Source organism: Cygnus atratus, chromosome 11, assembly GCF_013377495.2.
Source record: "Cygnus atratus isolate AKBS03 ecotype Queensland, Australia chromosome 11, CAtr_DNAZoo_HiC_assembly, whole genome shotgun sequence".
Classification (NCBI taxonomy): Eukaryota; Metazoa; Chordata; class Aves; order Anseriformes; family Anatidae; genus Cygnus; species Cygnus atratus.
In genome coordinates, this window is record NC_066372.1 from 9,309,959 (window position 1) to 9,337,278 (window position 27,320).

At 53.2% G+C, this 27,320-nt stretch overlaps 1 protein-coding gene across 4 annotated transcripts; it reads right to left on the minus strand.

Moving 5' to 3' along the window:
- Nucleotides 1-4: 4 nt before the first annotated feature.
- On the minus strand, nt 5-26,978 carry EDC3 (enhancer of mRNA decapping 3). 4 transcript variants are annotated; one of them, XM_035566796.2, is made up of 7 exons: nt 26,914-26,978; nt 24,593-24,774; nt 22,888-23,201; nt 15,566-15,901; nt 6,777-6,930; nt 5,058-5,275; nt 5-3,917 (listed from the first exon to the last, which is right to left on the minus strand). In XM_035566796.2, the coding sequence occupies exons 2-7, from the start codon at nt 24,754-24,756 to the stop codon at nt 3,583-3,585; spliced, it is 1,521 nt and encodes a 506-aa protein (XP_035422689.1). In that variant the 5' UTR covers nt 24,757-24,774; nt 26,914-26,978; the 3' UTR covers nt 5-3,582. The 4 variants fall into 4 exon arrangements, with proteins under 4 accessions (XP_035422689.1, XP_050569029.1, XP_035422688.1 ...); XM_050713072.1 differs by having other exon boundaries at nt 24,593-24,792; nt 26,914-26,970; XM_035566795.2 differs by lacking the exon at nt 26,914-26,978 and adding an exon at nt 26,262-26,646 and having other exon boundaries at nt 3,238-3,917.
- Between the last annotated feature and the right edge of the window lie 342 nt (nt 26,979-27,320).

Sequence of the window (27,320 nt, forward strand, 5' to 3'; positions counted from 1 at the left end):
GAGTAGCACACATGAATAGTTACACTTTATTTCAGGGCATCCCCCCGCAGAGGCAGGCATCAGTCATTTACAAACGTTGGGGCACAAATGGAATACGGAGCGGTGACACGGGGCAGTGATCTTCACGTGTTAGTGAGCAGAGCAGCACTCGCGGGCAGGTCCTGTGCGGGGACAGAAACGATCTCAGAGAGATTTCAGAAGTGCGGTGCATTCTTTGAATTACTCCAGCAATGTGAGGGAAGGGGCAACCAAGGGACCCAGCCCCTCTGGGTTCCAGAAGAGTACACCCCTGTAAATAAGATGCATTTCGTGTGGGCAAGGCCCATACTTCCTTCCTCAAGTAAGCCAGCTGAGATAACGTACAGCCCGACAGCCACATCTCTCCCCTTCAGAAGGGGAGCGCAATGTAAAGGGCAGCTGTGCACAACACAGCCCCGGCTCCCTGCTCTGCCCCCTACACACCACACAGGTAGGGATGAGGAAGCTTTTTCCTTACATCAGGGCTCATGCCCTCCCCTTCTACCTATTCCTTTTTTTTTTTCTTAAAGGTGGGGAGCCCTACTGCTGCACGGCTGGCCATGCGCAGGGCCTCAGTGCTCCCCAAACCACACTGCAGTGAGACCAGAGCTGGGTCCAGCTGCCAAACCTGCACAGGTGTCTTTGCCTGGTTCCTGTAGCTTCAGCCAGTGGCACAGCTGTGCAGAGGCAGAAAAGGCCCCTGGGATTAAGCCCTGAATATCTTCTACGCTGTTACTGCACCACAGGTACAATCTGCAGTTCAACAGCCAAACCCCAAAGAGCCAAGAAAAGCAGGAATTTAAAGAGCAGGGTCTCCTACCCAGCGTCTCGAGGAAGGAAAGTGAAAAATGAGGGGATGAGGACTAACACTGTACTGAAGCAACAGCCAGCAGCTGATTGCCCACGTTTTAAACCCAGATGCTGCTCCTCTGCCTGGTTAAAGATGAGCTGAGGAAGCAAAGAGGCAGAGAGAAGCCTTGCACTTGTATTTCACCTAGCCAGCCCCACGGCCGCCCCTTCCCAAGGCAGCTGAGCAGAGCCCCAGCCTGGTAAATGCCATTGCAGCCCAGGCTGAACAGGGTGCGGAAAGATGCTTTAGGAACAGGGCTCCGGACACCGAGAGGAGCAGAGCCTGGGTCCTGCTGAGGTAGATGTGGCAGGGGAAGCTGCAGCTGATTTTGTGCTCTTGTTCCACTTCGTTTGCCCAGGCCTCAAACAAATCAAGAGCTCTCCACAAGGCTTCTCCGCCCTCAGGGGAGGCAGCAGCACCTCCTCACTCAGGGTCACCTGCAAACTTACTCAGTATGCAGCTGAGACTCGTGCCCAGGTCATTTGTAAGAGCATTACAGAGAACTGGCCCTAAAAGGGAGTAAAATTGTCTTTCAAGCATTTTTCACTAACTCCAGAGTAACCTTTTCCATGACTTTACCAGGCACTGAAGTGAGCCTGGCAGCCCTGCAATTACCAGGGCCTGCCGCCTTACCAGTGCTGACAACATTTGCCAGCCTCCAGTCAGCTGGGACCTCTCCAGATTCTCAAGACCATTGAAAAAAATAATCGAGAGAGGTCTCCCAGCGACACCAGCCAGCTCTCTGAGCACCCTGGGCTGAATCCCATCGGGCCGTGGACTTGCGTACATGCAGCTGGAGCAGCAGATCCTGCTCAGGGTGGGCTGGGGGTTTATCCTTCCCGCAGTCACAGACCTCCAGCTGAGGGCAGCTGGGGACCCAGAGCCCAGCATCGGTGTTGAAGACAGAGCAAGGAAGGCATTAAATGTCTCTGCTTTGTCTCCGTCCCTGCCTGAGGTGCCCATCCTCACCCAGGAACAGACCAGCTGTCTCTGGTCCTCCTCGTGCTGTTTAGAAAGCCCTTTTTGATGCCCGCACAGTACCGGCCAGCTTCAGCTCGCACTGAGTTCTGGCTGCACAAGTTTTCTCCCCGCACTGGGGAACAGCACCCCTGTAGTCCTGCCGCGTTGCTCGACCTCACTTCCAGTGGCCAAACCCTTCCCTTTCCCACCTCAGCTCTAGAAGCTCCCTGCCCAGCCAAGCTTCTGCCCTGCTTGCTCAAGTTCTGCCACTTCGGCATCACCTGCTCCTGTGCCCCTAGGAAGTGGCTCTCAAAGTGACCGGCCCTGATGGACCCCAGCACCTTTGGGAGCAGCTCCCTCGCCCCGTACCCAGGGTCACACTGGCACTTGCAGGCAAATTAACGGCTCAGCTGCTGCCGCTCCGCCAGGGAAGTCTCCCCCTCCCTCCTCCGACACACTCAGCCTTTGTTCTAAGGCAGATAAAAGGCAAACGCAGGTGACCTGCGGACTCGCAGCACGCAGGGGTCGACGTGCGGCAGGTAGGAGGCTGCCTGCCTGCCACCCAAACGAGCACAGCCCCGACTGCGCTGCCGTTGCCCCGCACGGGGCAGCTGTCCCCACGCTTCAGCCCGAGACGGAAGCCGGCCGCCCCAGAGGAAAGGCACCATCTGAAGCTCTGAAGTTCTCCAGTGCTGCCAACAGGCTCTGCGGCAGGTTGAGGACCAGCAGAAGCTTTGGGGACAGGAAAGGGTCCAGGAGGATGGCAGAGCTTCACCTCCTGTCCATGCCCACGGCACCAGGAGCATGCAGACACAGCTCACCTCACCTCACCGCACTTCCTGTGTCACCCCAGGTCCAGCGCCTCCCCTGGGTCAGCTACGGGTGCACGGAGAGCACGAACAGGGAGCTCATCCAAACATCACCTGCACCGTACACCACAGAACAGGCAGAGCAATGCTTCCCTGCCTCACCGTGCCTCCCCCAATTCAGACAATCGCTGTGCCAGAAAGAAAAAAAAATAGAAAAGTTATTTTCCAAACTACACCTCGCTCCCCAAACAAACAAAAAGCCAGAGGGCATGAGTAAAACCCAGCTGAGGATACGGGTGTTCCTGGACCATGTGCCAGCTGAGAGCTTCTGGCTCCTGGCACAAGCTTTCTGAAGAGGGAATTCTCTCCTCGAGGAGTGGAGGTCCAGGAGGGCCAGCGAGCTACAGCTGCCTTCATGGACAAAAAACAGAGGGGGGGCATCCAAAAGAACCAAGCAAAACCAACTCCTCCCTCCCGGTACGACTGCAACAAAGGGTTATTTCTACACAACCAAGGGGCGCTGCTCCCAGCAGGACACCTTGCTGGGTCTCTCTGCCCAGAAGGACTGGGAAATACGTCTCAAGCCTCCAAACTACCCACTGCTTGTACCAGACCCTCTCAAACAGCCCCTCCAACAGACCCCTGGCCAGGCCTGGGCAGCATCAGCTGCCTTGGCCAGGGACAGGCACCACCTTCCTGCGTGTTCCTTCACACAATGGCACAAGAGAATGAAGACAGCTTTGCAGGAACGTTTGCTTCCTTCTTTTTTTCTTTCACTTTATGACTATTTTTTTTAAATACACAACTTTTCTTCTGGAAGGAAACTCTCCAGAACTTCACATCCTTAAGGCGTCACGAGTTTACTAGTCAGGATCCACCAGACAGCTTATTTGACAGACATCCTTCTCTCTTCTCTCCCTTCAGATCCGCGTGGCTGGATGGGCTCTAAGTGGAGTGCAGGGGAATGACGAATTTGCAGCCGAAGGGCGAGTGGTAGTTTATTCCCACCTCCTGAAAGACCTTCTGGGGAATGCCAATGTCACAGAGGTACACGCGCCCTGCCCTCTCGCCCAGCGGCAGGGGCAGCCCCAAGGCCAGCGACCACTTGGCATCGATGCCCTGCTCCATTTCGTTTATCGGAGGGTCTATGCTGAGGACGGGCGCCCGGTTCTGGTTGGCCCAGTCCACAACTGCTCTGTACCAAGGCTGATCTCTCAGAAAGGCGTTTTCGTGACAATCCAGGCAGTTGATCACTAGGTCAACAGGGGTATCTGGGAGATCTGAAAGAAATACAAGCACTGTGACCACTGAGGACCGGCCTGAAAACACGATCCAAGGCTCGGTGCTTTCCCTCCTTTTTCTTTCTTTTCCTTTCCTTTCCCTTCCCTTTTCCTCCTCTGCTGCCAGCAGAGACTTCTCCTTTTTGCCTCCAGCACCCACAGGCTTGCTGCATGCAGTCTGGCCTCATGGGTTGTTATTGCTGTCCTTCTGCAGGAGACACTGACATCAATATTTAAAAGCTCTTGAACGTGCTGGAGAACTTAACAGCCTTTCAGATACCAAAACAAAACCTCACTGAGCGGCCAGCAGTTCAGCAGACCTGCCCCAGATGGCACCACTGAGCTGGCTTCTCCAGCCCAGGCAGCCCAGGCAAGCAGGGGATGACTTTCTCCGCTAAAAAAAAAAAGCCATTTCTAGCCCGCACAATTGGGGAAAAAAATGTGTAGTGCTCTGGAGCATGTTGATTAGATTTGCTATGGAATGGCAACTTGGGAGCTGCAGGTCTTGCCCTGCCCCACTGGGATCTGTTGGTCTCGCTGCACTCACCTGCTGCATTCTCTCTTCATGAAGCACTCGGTGCAAGGACTGCTATTTTATTATAATGGGCACACAGCTCCACCAGCACCGCACAGCCCCCCACCCTGCTGCAGCACAAAGCACTGTGCAGTGCCCTAATTCCCAGGTTTGTTTCTCCCCCAAAGTTTAAAAGAGCTAGGTTTGAAAAAAATTTAGAAAGCGCTAGGTCTGAAAATAATGCTGGTGGAGTGCCAACCAAAAGCCAGCTGGCTCACAGAAGGCAGAGCATCGCCGTATTGTGTGGTGCATTCCAAAGCAGCACCCTCACAGCTCAGCGAGGATGTGTGCTTGGTGCGAAACAGCAGTTGGATGCTCATTTACTTGCAGCTTCGACCTGCTGAACAAGGCGAGCCTTATCCTAGGAGAATGGCTGGTCTGACTCAGACCCATACAGCAGCTCTTGTGTTCGTACAGACATCTGTATCAGCACAACTGCTCCACTGTCGGACCTCTCGAGCCTCTGCTGCCCTGCGGGGCCGCTAGATGGTGCCGCTGGCTCGGGCAGGCAGCGCCGAGCTCAGCACACGGCGCTGGGCTGGAGAGCGGCTCTGCCCCTCGCTTACCTTTGACGCTGGAGACCTGCTGGCCTTGCGTCTTGCTGAAGAGGTTCAGCTCGTTGGTGACGGACTCCAGCATCTTGACGAAGTTGGGCAGGAAGAGGATGACGTGGACGTCGTGATTGGAGAGGTGCCGCCCGCAGCTGATGCCCTGCGCCCCCTTGACGTGGGGGCCGCACAGCAGGGCGACCGTGGGCCGCTGGTGCACGTTCTTCGGGTTCAGCCTGAGGGGAGACCGAAGGGAAACGTCAATAAACCCAAGGATCTCCCACCTTCATCCTGCAAGATGCAAATCAACAGGTGTTTTACAAGCATTCCGTTGCCTCGGAAGAAAAAGGAACCCACATCCTTTTGTAGTGCTGACACCAGAGAGCTGTTCTGCTTGCAGGTTCCCTCCAAGGCCTCTCCGCGCCCGCAGCAGAGAGCAGTCCCAGCCTCGCCTGGCTTATCACACAGCCAGCTTGTTCCCTGCTTTGACAATGCATTTTCACTAGCCACATAGCAAGCTTGAATTTGGTGCCTTTTCACTTTTAGGAGGCTTCTTTTCCCCCTTCCATCCCGCTGATTTTGAAGGACGTTGTAAGAACTGCAGTAGTTTGATGCAGTGTGGAAAACAGGGAGCGCTCCAAAACCAGCACGAGGGCTGGAGCAGTTCTGCACAAGACTTTCCAACTGAGAGGGTCAGCGCTGCCTGGTAGGTCACCCCTGACTGCTTTAAATCAAACAGTTGTGTCCTGGGCTGCAAGTAATGTGCTGCTGCATGACCAGAAGACTGAGACTGTTCGGGCTTACCTTCTGTTTTAAGAACAAATCATTCAGAGCACCTACCAACAACATAAGAACACACGTGTGAGTGCCTGCCCACACCAACAAATCTGTAAGTGCAGGCACAGAACAGACCTTTTTCAGTCAGCACACTCGTGCAAAGAGCAGCAAACACACTCCAAACCTGCCACCAAACCGGGCACTCCAAAAGGGCAGGATATTCGCAGATGCCTAAAAGCCAACTCAGCATTGTGAAGAGCTGAACAGCTCGTTCTCACTAGCCAACGTTTGTTTTACTGATGCCATTAAACAAAGGAAAAGTCTAGTTATTTGCAAAAAAAAAAAAAAAAAAAAAAAAAAAAAAGGCCAGCTCACTGAAGTTCTGAAATGGTTTCACCAGCCTTGGGTTACATTGGTGCAAAGCTAAGCTCCCTGAAAAAATGCTCATTAAATGGAGAGAAAAAACATCAGCTCTGCTTCATCTTTGGCCCAAGCGACTTCTATTTCCAGGACAAAGAAGACAAAAGGAAGCCCTTACTTAGTAAGTCACCCATCCAAGATGGTAAAAACCAACCAGTCCCTTCCTAGAGAGGCTGAATATGAAAAAAAAAAAAAAGGGGGAATGAGAACATGAAAACCTACTGCAAGGCTTCCTCCCGTTTCAGGAGCCTGAGCCTCACACTTGTTTGCGTGATCCCTGGGAAACGAGCTGATGTGTGAGGTACCACAGAAGGTCTGCACGGCATCTGGGTGAGGTTTTTCTTTCAAGGAAGCAGACAGGAGACAGCTGCCTCCAGCTGCAGGGCCAGCACAAGGGACAGGTGGCAGCCACATCACATTCACCTCCCAACTAACCTCTCAGTCTCTTTTACGTTGCCCCCACTTAGAGGAGCAAGGTAACAGAAGCGAGCTCTGCTTAGAGAGGGCAAATCCCCGGGGAGCTCACGGGAAGAGCTTTACCTGTTGGGGCCCCCGAGGAGGCTGAGCGCCATCTGACTTGCGCACACTCCCGTCATCTCCAGCCTGCGCTCCAGAGTCAGCCCGTGCTTCTCGGCCACCGAGAGCAGCTTTTTGTGCAGCTCGTACGACACGCTCGGAACCACCAGCCCGGAGTCTAGGATTCAGAGAGGGGAGGGAGGAAGACAAAGACATGATCAGAGACATTCTCCAGGACGGTGCAGTCTGGTAAGATTTTATATGACAGCACTTAGAAAAGGCTTCAGCACTGCAGGCTCCTTCTGAGGCCATCCCACGAACCCCACCTTGTGGCTGCAGACAGAGGGAGCTGACTGTTACCCCCCGGGATACAACACCAGCTGCTTCCCTGAAGCACAGCTCACCCCCAGGCACTTGGGAAGGGACTCTGCAGGTCTCCGATTCAGGACGTGCTTCCCTTGCTCAGCCAGGAGCCGTTAGAGGACCGAGAACAGACGCAGTTATCTCCTGCAAGGTCAGTGGCAGAAGCAGCCTCCTCTCGGTCACAGACGCTGCGAACCAGACACTCCCACCAAAGAAGCCTAGATGTGCTACAGCAACCAGCTGCTTCCTCGATCCCCATCGGCTCCGAACACCCTGCCCCTCACACACACACCACAAGAGAACAAACGTCCCCCAGGCGCTGTCCCCACCGCGGCGGCTGTGCCGTGTCCCAACGGCCGGCTGCAGGCACAAAATCACGATCCGGCAGGGGAGCGACACAGCTGAAGGAATGGGGGCTAGGGAAAAACGCTTCTCAGACATTTGACAGCCGCGTCTGCGAGCCAGGAACTGCTCCAGCACACGGCTCAGGAAACAGACAGACAAGGAAGGTTTTGTCAAGCACTGAGAACAGCGCCTACAGAAGAATACAGCCGCTCCTGCTCACTTCCACAGCCAAAAGTCGTGGGGAAGCAGCAGGTGAAAAACAAACCTGAACAACTCCTCTGGCCAATTCTTTACATGCTCCTTCTCCAAGCAGACCAGCCTGGCATCGACTTCACAAATCATCCCTGCAGTAAACTCACCTGGAAATAAATATAGAGGACTCCTTGCCTCTAGAAAGCAGCTTGCCCAGAGGGGAGCCACAGCACTTGCTTGGTGGTGTGCTCAGTAGCAGAGGACAAGGAACCCTGAGTAGCTATTTTCAGTTATGTGGAGAAAAGAGTGCAAAAGCTAAGTGCTGGGTGAGAAAATTGCTGCTGCAGCCAGCACGACATCCCTGACATCTTCAGCCTCAGATACCACCTCTTCCATCCAACTTTTCTCCGAAGCAGTTGATACCCAAGCTGTTTCACCCCGTGTTTGACAACTAGCCCCTATGTGGGATCAGAAATACAGGCTGTTCTTCCCCTTACACATCCTCCCACAAGGTCCGGAGGTCCTCGACCGCCTCCCAGCTAGGGAGACGTGCAGCTCAGCTCCTCCACGTGCAGGAGGAACACACAGCTGCCAGAAAGACTACCCCATGGCTCTGTCTGCCCGGGTCACTCACGAGCACTGACTGCTCTGAGCCAAACAAGCAACCCCAGCGGTGTCCAGCTGAGCGAGGGCTCTGGATTTACTGGGAAATAGGCTGGTAGCTCCTGCTCCGCGGGACAGGCAGGAAAGGTGCAGGGGGACGGGCACAATGGGTGGAAGAGGATTCAGGACTCAGACTTCTGCTGCAGCTCAGGCAAATGGGAGAGCATCACCAGCTGCTCACCCTATAAAATCAGCACTAACTGGGACCTTACTGGCATTTTTGGTGCCCTGGACTGCGTTACGGTGCTGGTTGTTTTACAAAAGCGAAGGCAGAAAGCTGTTTCAGCCTCGCTTTGCTGGAAATTCTTTGCAAGACTTCCTTGCTCACGTTTCAGAGAGAAGAGCTGAGCGGAGTCACAGCAATAATAAAGGCCCAGTGGAAATGCTCTGCAGCGATACGAGTTCAAAGGGGAACAGCCACAGCGCGCACATCCGCTGAGAGGAAACCTAACAGTTACTCGCAGGCTCGGGCTCCTTTGCAGAAAAAGAGCCTGAGAACCAGTGGTAACAAGCAATTGCCACATTCAAATGAGAAAGGCAACGCGCATTTTTAATTGCAAAGGATTCTCATTTGTACCGCCACGTTTCCTCGGGGCGCTGGTCACAAACCACTAAGCCGAGCTGCCGCAGCAACGGCAGGTTCTGTGCATCCTGAGGTTTTCGGAGCGTGTGGCAGCCACGTCACGGGTACTCCTGCGAGATAACAGTAGATCCAGCCTAGCTGCTCTGCTGAATCCCTCCGGCTTTCGTCTCTGAGCTCACCAGCTGAGGGCTCCGCAGCCACGGAGGGACCAAACGTGTTCAAACACTTGACCTCGCATGCTAACAGCCGATTAAGCTACCTCTGCTAATAATCTTTTATTACACGCAGCACACATGCAAGCATGCACATTATCAAAGTCATTTCAGACTCCTGATAGCAGCCGCCGAACGTTTGGAGTCATAAGCCACTAATAATCCTAAGCCTGTCACACCAGTCACGCACCTGCCCGCCGTTCACACGCCCTCTTAGCCTCCAGAGTCACGCAAGGCTCAGCTCGGGCTCGTTCCCATTCACATTTTTGCTCCTTCCCCGGGCCGTGTTCGTCAAGCCGGAAGGAGGGCTCGGAACGAGCCACCTGAGGTCAGGGTGTCGCCCGGGAGTTTGGCGAGGCACATCCTCTGCTGACACGAAGCAAGGGACCCCCAGAGGGGAGCCTTCCAATTCCCTGCTCAAACTTTGCGCGAGGAGGTGGAGGGGCCAGCTTTTGGTCCTTCCCTACCTGGTGCAGCGCGACCATCTCCAGCTCCTCCTCTCCAGCCACTCGCACCTCTCCCTCCATCCCTCCCCCGGCACCACGAGGTTTCACAGCTCCCACCAGCCGGAGGAAACCCAGTGCCCAGTGGGTTAATGCAAAGGGGCTTACTGGCGCGGGACGGACTTGCATTTAGCTCGCGCTACACTTTGTCCTAATTGCTCCCTCTCAGGAGCAGGCTCCAATGCCAGGAGAACTTCCCTTCTCTGCACTCACGCAAGGGCCGACCAGTCAGACTGGCTTATCAGAACCCGGCCGAGGGAGTTAAACAAACTCGGGCAGAAAGCAATCAAGGAGGCGACGTGTAAACCCACAAACAATAACACGGCTGCAACAGAACTGAACTCCTGCCAACTTTAATTATGTTTGGGTTGGACAGTGCATCTTTATTGTTTGGTAATGAAGGTAATAAAATAAATTAGCCCAGGCCTTTTAATATTAAATAAATGTATTTTACAGCTGCCTGGAAGAAAGATAAAGACTAAACAGTTTTGTGACACGCAGGGTATTGCTGAGGCCTGATTAAACACAAAGTGCACTCGGCTTACGGGGCACGCTCTGCCCTGAGCACGAACAAGTTACCTCCTCAAGCTCCCCCACGCCACGCTACGCGCACGCCGGCTGGAGGAAAACCACCCCCGTGCCAGCAGGACTAAGCAGCAGTGACACGAGGTGGGTACAGCCCGTGTGCACTTGGGGCAGACGGGATATTCCTGGTTTGTTTGCTGCCCCACGCTGGCTGCGAGGCTGGAGCCACCTGTCTGCGGACTCGGGAAAACAGTTACTTGCCCCACACATTATTCCGAACGGGAATCATTTCCCCCACAACCTTAAGGGCTACAATGATTTTTTTAAATCGTCATTATCTTTAATTAAGACAAATTCTGTGGAAGCTTTGGCTGCCATCCCAACGTAACCTCTCCCAGCATCAATGCACAATCCACTTGGGCTGAGCAGAAGCTTTGCCCCACAACTGCTTTGCTTTGTCCTGCGGTTGGATGAAGTTAACTTCACCTGCACCCTACTCAGAGATCCCGAAACACTACACACATTCACGATCCGCAGTCTCTAAGACAGCCATCCACAGCCTGAAGAGCTAAAAGCTAAGAGAAAGGACGTGGCACAAGAAAAGCCACGCTGCCTCTGTCACCACACAGGACAGAACCAGCCTCAGCTCCGGAGCCCGGCCCCGCTGCACCGATCTGCCCCGCCGCACGCATTTTCTTCCTCCATCTCCTTACTGTGTGGAAAAGGAGTTTCTTGAAGGACAGGCTTGAAGCGTGGTTAGGGAAAGCACAGAGAAACAAATATCAACTCTTGGCCTGATATTTGAGCTTGAACTTGACAAACTGATAGCTCAAGTTTCTCTTGCAGCTGAGCTGGAAACAAATCCCGCTCACTTTGCAGAAGAGGCACTGCGATGGCAACAGCTCACATTCCACACCGCCAGCGTTAGCTAGAAGAAAGCCTGCTCTGGACAAAGCCTCACCAGCACTGCAGGGAAAGAAAGGAATACCTCCTCCACCTGGCACACGGCCATCCTCTACTGATCCCAGCATGCCCCGGAAGGTGCTGTTTCAGCAACATCCACTGCTCGCAAAGCCAGGCTTCGGGTACAAGCCCACTGCGTGCACCTGTGCGAAAGCAGGAAGATGGGGTCTTGTGGGGTGTAAGGATTTCAGCCCAGTTTGATGGGAGACAAGGGAGATTTTGATTCCGTTTAATCACCGCGAACTGGAACCCACAGCACGCACGTGGCACGTGCTAGCAGTGATTAAACACAGTTAAGAGGGAAGAAGAGAGAAAGTGCGAAAGGAAAGTTCAGAGAGCCCAATATGCCTGAGATTACACAGAGTCACCGATGGTGAACCGGGATACCCCATCCTGCCAGGACCTCCTCTGAGCTCCAACACACCCACAGAACGCCGGCTCCGTGGCTACGGCTGGAGGAGCTGGCCCCACAGCTAGTGCCAGTGCTGGCAGCCAGCAGAAGGACAGAGAGGCCCCTGCCAGCCCACGCTTCAGCTCTCTAGCTAGACAGCTCCAGGAGCAGAAAAGACAGCTCACACCTCATGAAAGCATCACCAACTGGCCTTGCCAGGGAGGCAGACTTTTGTTAAACAGTTGCACTTCCCCTTTTCAAGGTGGCATAATGGTAAACAGAGAGACAGGTATCAGGCCCCAGCCCCAGAGAGGACAGAGCAGTGAAATACCGGGGAGCAAGTCACACGTGGAGCTCCCAGGAACGGGCACGAGTCGGTCACGACCAGAAAACTGCCAAGCTCTCAGCTTCCAGCTGTCATTTATGTTCAGAGCAGATCCCCACCTTTATTCCCATTCTCTCCACCGTAATCCTTTCCCTGTGGCTCCAGACCTCCGGGCAGACAGCCAGCACTGCTCCCCCTCTTTCTGTCCGTCCCAGCATCACCTTCTCGAGTCAGCAGGGCAAACCCCAAAGCCTTTCGCACCGTGGGAACGCCGAGGTAGCCTACAGCACGCTGCTGAAGCTGGGGGTGTGCTGAATCAGGAATCCACATCGGCCCTCTCGTGCCCATTCTTGCCATTCTCCCTGCACGACTCGTCCTCCCCTCGCCAGGAACGCAGGCGGCAGCAAGGAAAGCAGGCCTCTTGCTCCGTGTTCAGACTCCAGTTCGACCATGCTTTGTCTCGGCCAGACAGAGGTTTCAGGCCACAGAGGATGGCACACGGCCTGCGAAGAGGGGATCCACTGAAGGACCAAGCAGCCCTCAGCATTTCCAGGATCATTTCAGGCACAAAATATCGTGAACAGACAGCAACCAAAGGAGGGAAGAAAAACTACCTTTCCCAAGTTCTTGTTCGCTGAGGACAGCTGAACTGCAGGCTGTCAGGGATAACCGTGTTAACCTTTCTGAGGTTAAGAAAGAAAAATCGCAAAGGGACCCAAAGAAACACAAACCCAAGCCGCTTTCATCCAACCTTCAGTGCTGAATTTGAGCCAAAAGCCTCAGAAGACCTAACGACTTACTGTTCTACTTCCGAACACATACCAGCACACACACTTGACTGCCTGGCACCACAAAATTAGCTCTCAGAACAGCATCTTGAGGGACTCAAGTGCCTGTCAAGCTTTGCTTACATCCCACACGGCTCGGCTTCTTTCAGCCGGCAGCCACCACGCAGACTGGGAGCCCTGCAGATTAGGCTTTTGGAGGACGGGCACCAGCACTTTGCTGGTTTTCCTGCTGCACGGTTCTGGTTATTTCCGAGCTCCATGGAAACACAGCATAAAAGAGCATGCGAGGATCCCACAGACCTTTCTCCTCTCTCTCCCGCGGTGACGAGAGCTGGATATTAGCTCGCTGTCAATCACCAAGCAGCATCACTCTGCGTGATTACAGCAGACAGAACGATTAGTCTGTCGGCCGGAGCTCTTTTAAGACACTCATCTTCAAGACTGGCCTAGGGAAGAAATATAAAGTACTTATTTCCCCTATAGCTAGGGAACGTGTCTTTTGTTGTGTCTTGTTTTTGCAGAGATCCCTATAGGAGTCTAAAAACAACTCTACAAAGAGAATTCAGAATAATAAGAAGAAATCCTGTGACAGATATATCCAAAATAACGGCATTCAGGGCGATTGGCACTCTCAGCTAATTTCAGCAGCTGCTGCTCTCTGAGCCGCTGAGAGAGGCAGCCTGCCTGTAGCTCAGCACCCTCCTGCCAGCTGCTAAACAAAGAGATCTGGGCTTTCCAAGTGACAGCCCATCACTGCCCAAGCACTCTGACTATCCCTCTGTCCTTCTGGCTACAAAGGGCGCTCGCCCGAAGGCTGGCAGCAGCAGGCAAGCTACAGCTGTTTACAAGAGCTTTTGCTAGACAGCCGTTAGCATTTCCGAAGCAGAAGTAAACTTCCTCACACCTCGAGATACGCAGCCGTGGGACCCTTCTCGCACCGCTCGCAGGACTGGGACCGTGCCCTGCTCAGCACAAGCGGCAGGGAACAGCGGTTGGCAATGCCTCTTGTGCAACACGATGGCTTTTCCTCCAAACAAAATCCAGAACCCCACCTGGGGGCCTCAGCACCCCCCAGGAGCTAATGAGGCGGGCGAGACCCCGCAACTACAGAGGAGAGGGGTTTGCCACCCTCCCTGGGCAGACCTGCCAAGAGCAAACCAAGCCGACAGCAGCCCTTTCAGCGGGCTGCAAACAGAGCCAGGACCTTCCATAGGAAAGGACAAGGCAGTTTAGCAAACAATTTCATTTCCATCCCCTGAATTACATCCTGGTGCTTACTGGTTGTTGCACAACACTTCTCCTCCAGGAGCCGTACTTCTAGAATACTGCATCAGCTGTACTTCTCAAACTGGCAGCTAACGCTCGGGTAGCTTTTGTTTCAGACCCACACAGAGGCCCTGTCTCCTCTGGAACACGCCAGCTGGAAGATGAACTGACAAGCAGCAAGTTTACCACCAAGAAAAGCTCGCACAAAAAGGAAGAAGTACTTACTCACGCAGTACGCAGCCAACTGCGGGAGCTTCGTGCCGCAGGATGCTGCAGCAACACTGAGAGCTTGCACAGGCTCAAAGAGGAATAGGTTAAATTAAGCAGAAGAAAAAAAGTCATCAAAAGCTCTTAATACTAAAATATCACTTCTGCTTCAGGAAGTCTTAAAATCGTCAAAGAGAACGCTCAGGGGAATATCTCACCACACGCTTCCTCTGGTCTTTCACTTGTCCTTAAGAAGCTGCTGGAATCAGAACACCAAGTCGCACGAGCTCGAACTGACCCAGGACATTTTTACCTGGATCAGAATGGATCAACAGGGAAACAGAGGACACAAATGGAAAACCAGGATACCGCTGTACAGCAGAACCATTAAAAACCGACATCTTTTAATTGAACAGCAGCCAGTCACTGTAAACGTATCGGCTTCCTTCCATCAAGCGCTTCACAGCCCACTGGAGTTTCTGAGAAGAGAAGGCATGACCGAGCAGAAGGAATGACAGGCCAAGGACCCGGCTACCCTCGTGCCCAGCGGGCAGACCACCAGGGTGCAGCAGTTTAGTGTCTCTCTACAAAAAGACCTGAAAGTTGATTTTATTCTGATGTGGAAAAGAAACGTTGCTGGGATGCTGAACCTCCTTTACTCCCACATTGTGCAAGTGCTGAAAAGGATGCAAGCTGGAGGCAGGGTACCACGCCTAGACTCAAGTTACAGGGAACATACGTAAAGAGCAGCATGAAGTGAATACGCTGTGCCTCATGGCACGCGTACGTATATACAAAGATTCCTAATAGTCCAACCCTCATGCATAAACCCTTCTGCATAAATCAGGCTTGCAGGCTCTGGTTCTTTCACACAGCAACAACGCACAGGAAGTAGAGGCAAGGGGGAACCAAAACCCCCATAAAAAGCTATTTGTACACGAGCGGTTGGAAATATGGACGGGAAGAGCCAGAACTATTTCTTTTCATGCCAAAGACATTTAAAGCTCCTTATAACCACACACAAGTCTCTAACTGCTACCCAAGCAGCACCAGAACCACCTGAAGTCCCCTGCCTTCTACCAGAAGAGCAGGAATTACGACACGCTCCCATACCCTGGAACCCCAAGAAGAGCCCTCCCTCCCAGAAGCCAGCGATCAAGTCCACGCACGTTCGTCACGCCACCGAAATCAAAGCACAGATTCAAGTGGTTCCACTTCGGCTTCTGTTCTTTTTAATGCAAGCTCCAGCTTTGTCCCTCCCTGCAAACAACTTACCTTGTTGCCCTATCTGAATACTTCTGATCTCAGAAATATGGCAACTAAAGGTTGTACGGAGACGCAAGGCACAGATCCGACCTTACGTACAGGGATGCCCCCGCTCGTACCACGTTAAGCTGACAGACACCCCTGGGGGAAAAACAATCCACCACGTGTGCCCCAGCAAAGCTGCAGAGTTTGCATCCCTATCAGTAAGGGATCTGGCATACCAGTGCAGAACTCTTTGTTAGCGTTCTGGGGTACGACAATCCGTCTGTAGACTATGGGCTCCGACTCCAGGATGTTCTCGTCGTGCCGATAGCGAGCCGGCTTTTCGCTTGGGGTGCCACGGGAACGGGTGCCGCTCCTCCGCTCGTAAGTCTCAATCTCTTCAAACACGGCTGCCTTGTCGAAAAGGGCCAGGTTCCCTTCAAAATCGAAATCCGTGTCTGGGATTTCATCGATGTCGTCCCCGAAGCACTCATCATCTTTGCTCTTCATCTGCCCGTTTTTCAGGCCGCTCTTCTTTGGAGTCACCTGGTTTGGATGGCGGCTGCTGGACGACCCTAAACAGAAATAAAGGCAAGTTGAAAATATACAAATGGAAAAAGTGTCATCAATGGAAAAAGCCATGTTTGCTTGCCTGCTTTCTCAGGAAATTTTGTAAGAGGAAAGCTCACGTTTGGTGTCTATTGACTCGAGGGATTCTTGTTTCCCAAAGAACCCGCAGGCCTCGTCTTTAGCTTATCTGGGCGTGAGTAATGCCAACAGAAAACACAACACGAGGCACCAGGAAAGAGATTTCAGGGACTTTCCTCTGGCAACGGCAGGAAAAACAAGCTCGACCCCAGTAGCAAAATAAACATTTCTGCTCATTTAATGCAAGAGAGTGTTATACTAGTGCTAAGGTATTGAGCAAGTCCTGGTCTAGAACTGCACTATTCCCACTGCACTGGGCTTGTGTTTGTGCAGGCACGTGGCCCAAGACCGTCATGGAACTTCCCTAAATTTCAGAGGCTACCGTGGGTGTTTTCTTCCGAAACAGGTAAGCCACCTGCTGATGGAGGACCCCTGAAAGTAAATATTTCTCTCTCATTTGCCAGCAGTAGGTGTGTATTTCTGTAAGCCACAATGGAGTCCTTTCCCTCTTCCATACTGCATTTTTCTCCTTATTCATCATATCACACGTTTAAGGGGAATTATTTCCAATCAGTAACTGTGACAGCCTGATTTCTCTCACATGAAGCTGAAGAAGTCTCATTCTGAGGGATGGTACAAACCCAAACGCAGTCACAAGGCTGACATACCCCGTTATTTATATCTTACGTTGTTCCGCAGGTCACCCATACGCAGTCAAGACCAGACAATGTCAACCTGTTAGTTATACCCACTGGTAAACCTGCAGACACTAGAAAATATTTCAGGCCGATTTCAGCAATTACAGTTACCACCTCCACTGCCCAACAGATGGAGTAACTGTTAGCACACCAGAAGTGCTTGCTTCCCTAAAATGTTTCTCGTGTTTTAGGAGAGATTTTACATCCCTGAATGTTACTTATACAAATGAGCTTGCAGACAGAACCTGTCTGCTAACACACAAACAAACTACCACCAAGTCACCACGATGACACGTGCCTCTCGTCCATCACCCTGCATACATCTCTGGCTGAAAAAGCAACTTTTTTTGTTCTACACGTTATTGGCAATCAATGAGAGGGCGCAGGAAGAACTTCAAGTCATCTGAGGATATTTAGGAATCAACCCCAGAAGACATGCAATGTGCAAAAGCTTCGTGGTGTCCCACGAAGTTACCTGTTAGCCTCAGAAGCGCAGACAGGCCCAGCCTGGTCTTGGCGGACTGCTTTCTCTCCCTGTCTAGAAAGGTTTATTTGTAACCCCGGGCCAGCCGGGCGGAGCAGCCACAAGCCGCCCACCAAATCTCAGCTCCCACTTCCCCCATTTCCCAGGCGTGAAGTGCTCTGCTCCATCGGCAGAAGAGCACGTCACCTGGACAGCAAAGGAGCCTCGCCCCAGCTCCTGCAGGAGCACTCACCCGTTTCAGAGCCAGGGCAGGCACCCGTCTGTTGGAGACCAACGTGCCGATTTTGGCCAAGTTAACGAACAGAACTCATTTCTCTACCACAAAGTTATTCAGTAGCTCAATTACACAACTTAAATTGCAGCAGTTAGCTCAGAACACTTACAATTACCCAAACCCTCTAGAGAAGAGGCCATAAAAAGCAGCTCCCTCCACTTTCCCTACCCAGCAGAGGCTCTGCAGCCCAGAGCTGGGAACCCCTTCCTGGAAGGTGGCCTCGCCTGGGACTCTCGGGTGCTTATTGAGGATTTTGTCACGCTGTAAAACAAACTTGCCAGAGCTCACCATGAGCTCCCCTAACACCAGGTCTAACTTATCCCTAGAAAGTCACGGTGCAGCGTGGAACACATAACTGGCTTTATTCTCTATTAGGAAAGCTTTGTCTCAGGACGGATTTTCCCTCTTGGTTAATTTTCCCCCTATTTTAGGCAGCACGTCACTTGTTTCTGCTGTTGAGGTGCCTCACCCAAAAGCTCTCCCAGCCCCCACAGCAGGGAAGCTCTTTGAAACAGCCGGCAGAGCGCCTCGAGTACCTGAGCTGAACAAAATAGACCTCAACGCTCTCAAGCACTCCCTTCCAAAGCTGCTGCAGCTCCCGTCTCCAACCGCACGGTAATTCACGAGTCCAGCAACAACTGAAAAAGCAGCCAAGCCAGAGGCCAGTACTTCACACCTTGAAACGAGGGTGACAAGACCCCAACCTCCCAACGGCTTTGTGGAGTCCTTCTTCCCTGTAAAGAAAGGGACCAAATCCCTTCCCAGTGACCGCTTTCCCGCGGCCTGCCGGCAGGATTTAGGCTAACCTCCCCGCGTCACAGACTCCACCAGCCGTAGCACAAAGCCGCTTCAAAGCTGCTGCTCTCAGCACGAGGGCCAGTAGGAAACATTTCTTCTGTGCACGCTGGGGCAACCGAAACCAGCGCTGCGGCGTCACGCGGTCAGCGTCACCACACTTTGTCAGAACTCCCTTTCTGGAGCCTATTAATAATTATGACATTATTACTAATTATAGCAGGCAGCTCATTTTCAGACGCAGTGATTTTCAAGCTGCTCGGGACTTTGGAATTTTTTATAAACAACTGGGTGAGACCGGACTTCTGTAACGCACCTTCTGTCAAGAAGCCACCGAAGGACAGAAGTCAAGGATCGCTAGCAACTACACACAACTTGGGAGAGGGAGAGGGTGAGGCCTCCTGGCAAGGAGGGTTTCAGCCCAGGAGCTGCGACCAGTCATTCACACGTACAGCTTTGAGAAAGGGAAAGCTTTTCAGTAGCCCCGAAGGATTCCCAAACCAAAGGTGGCACGCAGAGCACTCCGAAGTTGCACACAGCTTGGGCTGGAGCTGGCGGCCACCACCACACGAAGGGACCACAGCTAACGCCGCCGCTAACAGCGGCACGAGAAACAAAAGCCCAGACCTACACAACTGGCCGAGTCCTCCAAGCACTTCACTGACTGCCAGGCGAAGCAATAGGCGAGGGACTCAAAGTTCAGATGAAGAAGCTGGAGCCTGCTCTGAGCACAATGGGAAAACAAGCCTGCCTCTTGTGCGGCTCTCAAATGTTTTGGCAACTCTGCTCCTGTTCCCCAACAAGAGTTTTACACTCGCTGCCAGGTTCTTCTGCAAACAGCCCCGCTCTCCCCTCAGCTGACCTGCGAAACAAAACGTGGGGCCGGCAGCATCGCCACGCGATGGGCCCAGGGGAGAGAAGCAGCTGATGCGAGCAGCGTGCGAATGCTGACAGGATAAAACGCCGCGTTAGGAAAGCTGGAAGAACAATGGCTGGAAAGCTCCCGGGCTCCCTGCAGACACCACGACCGGGAGCCAAGACCATACCTCATCAAATCAAGATGTGCTGGCATTGTCCCGGGCAGCTCGCTAATCCAGCGGGTGCCAACCCCGCAATCCCACTGACCCACCCGACGGGCTGCGTTACCCCGCAGAGCGGGGGAAAACTCAAAAACTATGAGAGAGAAGGCCAGCAGGAGGATCCACTGCCTTCCAGGGCTACCGAAACCCAGAGCTCCCAGCCCAGCTCCTTGATCTGTGCACGGCTTGCTAAGGAGAACAGCACATGGCTCCCCATCGAGCTGGCAGCTCGGCACCGCGCAGAAAAGCGCCTCCCTCGAAAGATAAACAATACTTCCCAAGCTTTTTCTCATTGGAAAAAAAAAAAAGAAACACTTTTATGTACAGCACACAAGCAAACGTAAAGTCTCTAGCGAGTTGGCTGCCTTCCTGCGAGATCCCTGCGGGAGCTTTTACCGCCAGCCCTGGCATGAACAAGCCCCGTGCCAGCAGGGCGCATAATCCATTGTTGTGTAATCTGGGCTGCTATTTGTTGTTTATTGATTTCTGTCACACGAGTGCTCCGAAAGGGGAACTTTGTCCCTGACTTAGCACGCTAAAGGGCATCAAGAGGTCAGCATCCAGCCCAGGCACCACACAGCTTCAGGTCGGGCTGACATCTCAGCCCGGCCTTCCCTCGATTCCTGCAGCCACCACCTCTTCTGCTCCCCGCCGGAGACTTTCAGGCATCGCTTGCCTTGCTCGCCACACACACTGCAGAGAGGAAGAGTTCAATTTTCTACCTCATTTACGATCCGCGCCTTGTTCAACCTGTTTCAAACAAAGTCTGTAAGAGAAAATCTGACCTGCTGTCAGGCTTCTGTAAAACTGATGCGAGCTGCTGGTGTGCTGAAGCGGTTTGAAAGGCTCGCTGCTCCCCCCACACCTACCAGATGCTGCCTGAACAGTGCTAAGCGAGGTAATCCGGCCACGGGCTCTGTCCAGCAAGAAGAAAGCAAAGCAGGAGTTACTTCAGATAGCTTGGTAGCTGGCACTGTAGTTTGAAAAGAGTTTTTCCTCAAAACATGTCTTTGCTCCCCCACCCCCCGCCTTTCTGGCCTTCCTCCTCCTACCAACCCGGTCTGGCAATCACTTTAAAACGGAAGGGAATAAGAAACTGAAGAAATTGTCCTTCTAAAAAAATACTTTAAAAACAAAAGGCTGTTCAACCTTGTAAACGGATTAAATTAACAGAAATCAGAAGAGCTGCAGCTGTTTCAGAAAACGAGAGCTGTTGGTGGGGGAGGCAAACTTCCAGAGGCCCAAGAACTTCTCCAGATAAGGCGCAGCCTTTGATCTCACTGTTTAATTGGCCCCGCTCACCTTGCTTTTATTTCTTTTCAAGACAAAACAAAAAAAAAAAAGGCAAGGGAAAGAATTAAATAATGGAAATACGCTCGATATATACTAATGCTTCAACATTTAAGCCATGGAACTACACTAGATGTATACTGATGTTTCAATAATTGCAGCCCAGGGGGCTCTGAGGGCAAAAAAAAAGCAAACGTAGCCAGCCGTGGCCCCGCGTGAGAGCTGGCTGGGGCTTTCTGAACAGAAATAAAAATAACGGATGCCTGGCTTTGAGACGTGCTGATCCTATCCTTACATCATCCTCATTAGAGCGCGTTAATTTGTGTTTTTAACCAACACAGCACAGCAAATACCGCTTGTAATGACTCGTAGGGGGCTGTTGCGATAGGTCATGGTTGTGCAGGCTTTAAATAGAAAAGCTTTGCAACATCATCAGTTGTTTCTAGTTCCTTTCAGAGGAAAAACAGGCTGGCAACTGGGCCGTTTTCAAATCAGGAAACACAAGTGGAACGAGGAACTCATACGAACTAGCATTATTCGGTTCTACATTTTGCAACCTTTGACGCTGATGAAGCAGATTAATGCACGGGGTGAGATCTCCGCTAATTAGATTTGAAAATTCACTTTGACAAAGAAATGGTTGAAGAATTATTGGCTTTTTACGTAAACAGGCGTCAACCACACTTCTCTGAGAAACGCTGCAGCAAAGAAAACACCAGCGTGTTGCTCTTTGCACGCTCAAGCAGGGCTGCTCTTCAGCAGACTGAAACAGGGGTGGGCAAAGAGTTACAGAGCAGTGACGCGGTAGAACTGCAGTCCCGCTGATAAACAACAGCCTCCTTTCCACCCTGTGCCCATACATCTTTTCCCTGTTGCCTCCCAGACTCCTGTAGCAGGTTCCCTGTTCTTTTCAGCCCAGCCTCTTAACCTCACGCCAGCAGTGAGGGAAGAAAAGGGTGAGACTAGATTATACACGGATGTAGAGCAGGGGGAGAACACGGAGGAGTTATTCTTTTTAAATCTTGTCTTACATGCCCTAAACATAAAGGCTGGTAGTTCTCAGCAACGCCAGCAAGAGGAGAGTTTTTGTGAACATCCCTTTGTTCTACCACGCTCACAAGAGAGACACAGAACAGTCTGCAGCATTTCAAAGTTCAGAGGCTTTCCTTCAACAGCCCTCAAGAGGGGAAAAGAGTTTAAACTCAGGTTGGCTGTGGGAAGCTCGTCAAATTCCCACAACACAACCAACATCAGATCCAAAATGCTCCTGAACCTAATAAATAAAGTCACGTACGTGGTTCCCTCTTACCTGTATGATTCTGAAGGTTAGTTTGGACAGACACGCTTCTGAAACAACGAGCACCATGCCTGCGTGCAGCCTAAGTAACACCGGCCTTTACGGGCAAATCACGGCACCGTGAATTCCGCTGCAGCCCTCCCGGCCTGTGAGCCAGGCTCACTGCAGGCCCGCGCCCTGCAAACAGCGCTGCCAACACCCCACGGAAGCCAAGGAGACAATCCTGCGCTCGAATTTTAGCTGATAAAGTATTATGATAGACAGGGATCTGGCCTCCACTGGGACCAGCTGCTTTCAGCTGTTCCTCCACGTTGGTCAGGGCAAGCACTAAGCACACCCGAGCTGAAGTTCCCTGCTCTCGCTATTCAGCTGAGCAGCAGCGACTTCCGCGCCCAGCAGGAAAGGTGTTTCACTTGGAAACAACAGCAAGGAAGGGCAGAGAGCACCTGCCTCCAGAGAACTCTTAGCAGCAGTGCAATGGCAACGGGGACAGCAGAGAAGCAGCTCTGTACAACGTTCCCTGCTGGCCTTCTGGTAAGGTAGCTGCAAGCTTACAGAAACAGAACGTCTTTTGTAAACAAAATAAATAAAAAATAACCAAAGCAAGCCAGAAATGACAGATCAGACCCAACAGCCTGCTTCAGCTGACGACTCTCACCCAGTGAAGCGTTTTGGATCGCCGTACAGGGGCTTGTTGTGCGGTACACACACCTCTGTTTGTAAGGCAGGTGCTGCACGTTTTGATGGCGCTGCCTGAACGCTCCCACCAGGTTCTGGCAGAGGTTACATCACCTAATTGTACAACTTGAGACACGTGGAAGACCCTCGGAAGACCTATACTTGTAAAACTCAGCCCTTCAGGCGGCAACACACGTACAAAAGGAAACAAACGCAAGTTTCCAGAACCGTCCGAAATGTTTTTGCTGAACTGGGGCACGTGTTGCGGCAGTGACCCGGGCGGAGAGCAGAGCTGCACAACGCAGAACACGTACTCACAGGAATTGTGCCTACGCCGAAAGCCTTTGGACTGAGTCAGGGTTTCCACGTGCCGATCCATGTAGCTCTTGGAGCACTGCTGCTGGGGGGAGATGATGATGTCCTGGTTCTTCACGTCCGTCCTCCTGGGGATGTTCTGCGGGGCGCTGCTGGAGATGGGCTTCTTCAACATCTTGCCGGTGCCGTTCTGGCTGGGCCCCACCTGGCAGCCGACCCCCGGGATGCCCAGTTCTGTCTGCTGCAGATCCCCGCACGACCTGCTGTCCCCCGGGCCCGGGATCTCCAGAATCTTCAGCTCAGTAATGTCACCTGCCCTAAAAAAACAAAAGGAATAGAAGAACAGACATTCAGGAACTTGGTGGGCAGGGTACTTTTAAAAAAACAGCCTTGAAAGGAAATCATGCGGCACTACCCAGTGGGTTTTGGGTGCCACTGTCAATAAAACGAAGGGGGAAAAAACCTTTCAATACTCAAACACAGGCTACACTCCAGACATCAAAATATTCACCTGAAACTATATGAACTTTAAATAAAATCTCAAGTATTTCTAAACTGCACCTGGATTTGGTGTAGGTTCTGTCCCTAGCTGAAACAGGGATTGGTCAAGCAGAAAATGAAAGCAGCCAGCACAGATCTTTGAGAAAGTCTGCGTTAATTCAGCAGTTTCTAGCTATTATAATTAACCTCAGCCTGGAGGGTGCTACTACTTTTAATCCTTTCCTACAAAAAACTCTCCTTAAATTAGTGCTATTCATGCTCAGACAAGGATGTGCTCGCTGTTTCTCAAGACAGAGGATAAAAAAAACACAACGCAGCACTGAGCACGAGCCAAAGTGAAACAAAGAAGTGGTTACGGAGACCTCCTCCATCTGCACTGACTGCAAGACACGAACCAGAAGTCAGGGTGTTCAGTTTAACCTTGTGAAGTTTGCATCCAATCGGGATATAAAACTAACAGCCTGGAAGTTAGTAAGAGCCCCGAAAGAATCATCCTTCACACAGTCTCTTAAAAAAATCAGAGTTTTCTAGGAAAAAATGATTCCCTGCAGTCAGCACTTGGTCTTATTTTTAAATCGGTGACTCAGGCACTTAGCTATCGTGATACGAAGGTTGCAGAGGTAACAGGAAAGCGTCCGGCGCCAAGTGACTCTTATTTATTCTTTTTTTGAGCACAGCGTTAGCAGGAGCTGGTGGGAAGGGACTCAGGAGAGCCACGACAGCACTGCACTGACCCAGTGCCCTGGTTCCAAACCATTCCCTGTCTGCACGGAGCAAAGAACACAAGATGGCTCTGGATTTAACCACCGCGTGGAATTTAACTGTGCTGGCCATCATTTTAAGTGAGATCCCCCTCTGCTTTCCCCTGATGCACTTCAATAACACGTGTTGCTGAGGGCAAAGCATCAAGAGCGAGCCAACCCCTCACCTACTCAAAGAGTGCGCGCGCACACAGAATACGCAGAAATCACACACACAAATATATCCATACACGCTCACACGGATCCTCACAGCGCTTGTAACACAGAGCAGAGACCAAAAACCAGCAATCTTCTGCACACAGGCCAAGAAAAACACCAGTGGTGCTTCTCATCGGAAGCTGCTCCGTACCAGTAAGGAGATTTAAGGCGAAGAGCACGTTTCTGGGGGAAGATGACCCAAAATATCCACCCAGACCGGAAAACGCAGGAGAAATGCCGACACCAACCTGAAGGTGACTTCTGGCACGAGGCACTTGACCCCATTGTGGAAGGGCCGGGTCAGGGAGATGGTCTGGCTGACCTGGTCCACAGCAGACACTCGCCCCTGGTAGACCCCCAGGCTTTCTCCACAGTTGATGGACACGATGCTCCCCAGCCAGTCCGTAGCCATGATCCTGGGACTCGATTGCTGCAAAGAGACGCGGGCCTGGCCGTAAGAGGAGGGAAGGGCAACCCGAATCAGCACCAGCTGCATCCCCCGGCCCGCCACGCTCCCTCCCACCCAGGCTCCGGCTTCGTCAGCTCCTCTCTTCTTTGTGGGCTGCAAATAACATCCACACACAGCAACACGTTAAACCCCTGCGCAGGGCCCTGCCTGCACGTTTGGAAGCCCTATCGCTGTTTGCATAACTGAAGAAATAGTTTGGTAACGGATTTCAAGGCTAACAGCTTCCAAACAGAGCACTGAGTTTTGCCTGGGTGTGTTCTCTCTGGAGCTTCAACCAGGGAATTTTCTCTTCCCTCTGTAAAGCTTTGGTGTGCAAACAGCAGAGCAGAACAGCTTTTGCGAACACGTAACAGCGAGGATGCTGACCTCCGCACCTCCAAACTAAAACCAACACCTTAAAGAGCACAGACAGGAGCATAGGGGGGTAAGAAGACAGCGCTGGAGCCCAGCACAGCAGTCTTCGTGCTCTCCAGGGCCAGGATTAGCATTGCTGTCACAATGTGACGGCTGAACAAAGCCACGCTGCTTTCCAGCACCCGCACCGAGCCCTGCAAGGACACCGGAAACAAGGAGACGCACTTTTTGTTTTGTTACACCCTCAGCCCCGTGTAACTCCCTCGCAGATTTGACGCTTGACTGGACTTGCACCAGCACACCTCGGAGCCGCTAAGCGCGGCGTTTGGTCGGGCATTTCTCTCTGCAGACACAGCCCCGGGAAGGTGACGGCCTCGCTGGCACCACAGCGGCACAGGGGAGCTGACAGGCTCACGGGAGAAAACAGCCACTGCACGTTATTTGCCTTTCGTGCCGTCACCCCCAGGAAGATGGATCACGCCGGGAGCTCACTCAGTTAGGGGGCACACAGGGGTAGGAAGTGCGGGACACGACCCAGGACGAACAGCACCTAAAGCACACTTCTGCAGGAGACTTTCCGGTTCTCTTCAAGCCCTTTCTGTCCTGAGCTTCACGGAAAAGAAAAAGATACAAAGAAAACTACCTACAGAGAGCCAGAACACGTGCATGCCACCAGGAACAATAAAAACTCCCTTCCCCCAGCTTTCAGGAGGCGTAAGGGAGGCTCCAAGGAGAAACAAACGCGGATCTGGTCACTAGGGGACACGTTTCTCAGGACCAGCCTCCTCCCTTCCCCATTTCTGTGTATTTATGTTAACCCAGGACACCACCACCTGGGTTCCGCGATGACGGCTGATAAGAAGTACTCGCAGAACACCGATAATGCATCCCAGAGAGCCTGCGGCACAGCTAAAACCTCCTTCCCCTTCCTGCTTTTTACATCTCTTTGAAAAGGAGGCAAAGACTTCAGTGCACACCACCACCTCAAAGGGACCCCTTCAGAGAAGGCCCCGGCCCTTTACAAATACACAAACGAACAGATCCCTCTGTTCGCCTGCAAACAAACCCAAAGGAGGGGAACTGCCTCAGCGCACCTCGCTCTTGTACTTGGTCACTTGGAGAGGGAAAGAGCCACGCAGCCAGCGAATGACTCGCTCGCGGGTAGGAAATAGGAAGGTGTTCGTGTGTTCACCCCCGCCTGCGAAGCCGAACCTCCCCTCCGACACCTGTACATTCTGCATGCCTGTTTGCACGCCCCTCGCAGCCCCCCTCAGCCCCTTTCGAGCGGCTATTAGCGACACCCGTGATTCCGGAGGGTGTTACAAGAAGCCCAACGGCGCAGCCTGCCCGAGCAGCCCGCTATCGCACCGCTCCAGCCCGAGCGCTTTAAAACGAGCCCTTCGCAGCGCTGGCTCCGCACGGGGCTGCTCGCCGCGCCGCGGGGACGCGGGCCCCAGCGGGCCGAGACCCGGCGGGCCCGAGGGGCGGCCCCAGGGGCTGCGTGAGCCGCAGGGGGCGAGCCCGGGCCGCGAGGGGCCGAGCCGGGGCCCTCAGGAGGCCGGGAGCAGGCCCGGGAGCAGGCCCGGGACCAGGCCGCGGCGCCCCCGGCCGCTCCCCCCAGGCCCCGACCGCCACCGGAGCGGCCCCGCGCGGGTCCCGGTGCCGCGGCCTCGGCTCCCGGCGGCTCCGTGCCAGGCCCGGCCCCTCCCGGCCCCCCCGGCCCGGCCCGGCCCGGCCCCGCCTCACCTGCGGCCGCCGCTCACCGCCCGCCGTCCCTCCGCCTCCGCGCCGCCCGCCCGCTGCGTCACTTCCTGCCCCGCCCCTCCGCGCCGCTCTGGCCGCCGGCGGGAGACCACAGAGAGGCGTGGAGGAATGAAGCGTGGCGCATGCGCGCCGCGGGGGGAGGGGCGGGGTGCGCGTGCGCGGGCTGCGGGCACAAGGTGCAGCGCCGAGCGCTGAGGGGCGCATGCGCGGGGTGGGGCGGGGTGGGGCTGCTACGTCACCTGCTGCGTCACACCTCCAGGTGTCTCAGTGGTACCTCAGTGCTGCCTCCGTGGCACCCACAGTACCTCTATGGCACCCCCACCATCCCATAATACCTGCATGGCACCCCCACTGTCCCATAATACCTCCATGATACCTGCATGACACCT